We start from the raw sequence: 1,526 nt of genomic DNA, 5'->3' as shown, positions 1-1,526 counted from the left end.
CTTCTCTCTCTCTCTATCTCTCCTTTTCCCTTGCAAATAAATGTTTAAAAAATTAAAAAGAGACAACTAGTAATATGTCCTACCATCAGCTGTTAAATGTCACATCTAAAATGAAAGTTGACTTAGAAGTATAGTTTCTACACACAACACTCTTTCTGTACGAGGCAAAAGACAATTTGCACAGGAAACACAGGAAGAATTTTTATTTTCTGAGCAAGAAAACCTGTCTGCCTAATTCAAATCACACACAGAAAACTTTAAAAAAATAAGTACAAATTTATTTTCCATAGTTGTCATTAAGATTTTAAATAAGATTTCTTTAAAAGCCATCTCAAAGTGTCCGTGTCTACCCCACTGCAGTAATTTTGGATCGGACAAATATCTGGATGATCTTCTTACGTATCTCCTTGGTCTTCACCGTATAGACTATGGGGTTCATCACAGGGGGAACCAGAAGGTATGCATTTGCCATGAGGGAATGAGTCAGTGGTGACAGGTGCTTCCCAAAGCGATGGATGACGGACACCCCAATCAGCGGCACATAGAAAATGAGCACCGCACAGACGTGGGACACGCACGTGTTGAGCGCTTTCAGCCGGCCCTCGCCCGAGGCAATAGCCATCACCGTGCGGAGTATGAACACGTAGGAGAAGAGGATGGAGAGAGAGTCAGAACCCTTGGTGAAGATGACAGCGATGAGGCCATAGAGACTGTTGACGCGGGTGCTGGCGCAGGCGAGACGCATGACATCTTGGTGGAGGCAGAAGGAGTGGGAGAGGATGCTGGAGCGGTAGAAAGGGAGCCGCTTGATGAGGAAAGGCACAGGGAAGACCACACACACTGCTCTTGACAAGATAGTGACCCCAGTTTTGCAGACCACACCATCGGTTAGGACAGTGCTGTACCTGAGCGGGCTCCAGATCGCCACCACCCGGTCAATGGCCATCGCCACCAGCACACCCGACTCAATGGCGGAGAAGGTGTGGATGAAGTACATCTGAACAAGACAGGCATCAAAGGCAATGAGCTTGTGGTTAAACCAGAATATGCCCAGCACAGAGGGCAGAGTGCAGAGGGTGAGCCCCACGTCTGCGAAGGCCAGCATACACAGAAAGTAGTACATGGGGATGTGCAGCGAAGGTTCAGACTTGATGGTGGAGATGATGATGCCATTACCAAAGAGAGCGATGGCATAGATGGCACCCAGTGGGAATGCCATCCAGTAATACTTCTGCTCAAGCCCTGGGATGCCAGTTAAGACAAAGTAAGGGTGCTGGAAGTAAGAGTGGTTATGACCTGCCATTCAGCCGATGTGGGGTACACATGGAGAGGGATCTAGAGGGTCCCAATGAGTGCTTCCTAAAAACAAGAGACAGAAGTACTGCTGTGTTAGAATCTGATTTCCCCAGGTTATTTTATTTCCCCATGCATGTGCATGTGTCTGTCTGTCTGTCTGCAGAGTAAAAGTACTACTCGAACATATATCCTGTTGAAGACGTGCCTAATAGCCCAGGGGAAAACGATCC

The 1,526-nt window shown here is 47.4% G+C and overlaps 1 protein-coding gene across 1 annotated transcript; it reads right to left on the bottom strand.

Annotated features, from left to right (window-relative positions):
* Positions 1 to 346: 346 nt before the first annotated feature.
* LOC101600290 (olfactory receptor 51H1-like) lies at positions 347 to 1,303 on the bottom strand. Its single transcript, XM_004650967.2, has one exon. The coding sequence runs from the start codon at positions 1,301 to 1,303 to the stop codon at positions 347 to 349; it is 957 nt and encodes a 318-aa protein (XP_004651024.2).
* Between the last annotated feature and the right edge of the window lie 223 nt (positions 1,304 to 1,526).

Source organism: Jaculus jaculus, chromosome 3 (genome assembly GCF_020740685.1).
Source record: "Jaculus jaculus isolate mJacJac1 chromosome 3, mJacJac1.mat.Y.cur, whole genome shotgun sequence".
NCBI classification, from domain to species: domain Eukaryota; kingdom Metazoa; phylum Chordata; class Mammalia; order Rodentia; family Dipodidae; genus Jaculus; species Jaculus jaculus.
Note: the sequence above shows the minus strand (reverse complement) of the source record. Positions and strands in the feature narration are given on the sequence as shown.

Coding starts and splice junctions, on each gene's coding strand:
- LOC101600290 (XM_004650967.2), bottom strand. CDS start 1,303: ATGGCAGGTCATAACCACTCTTACTTCCAGCACCCTTACTTTGTCTTA.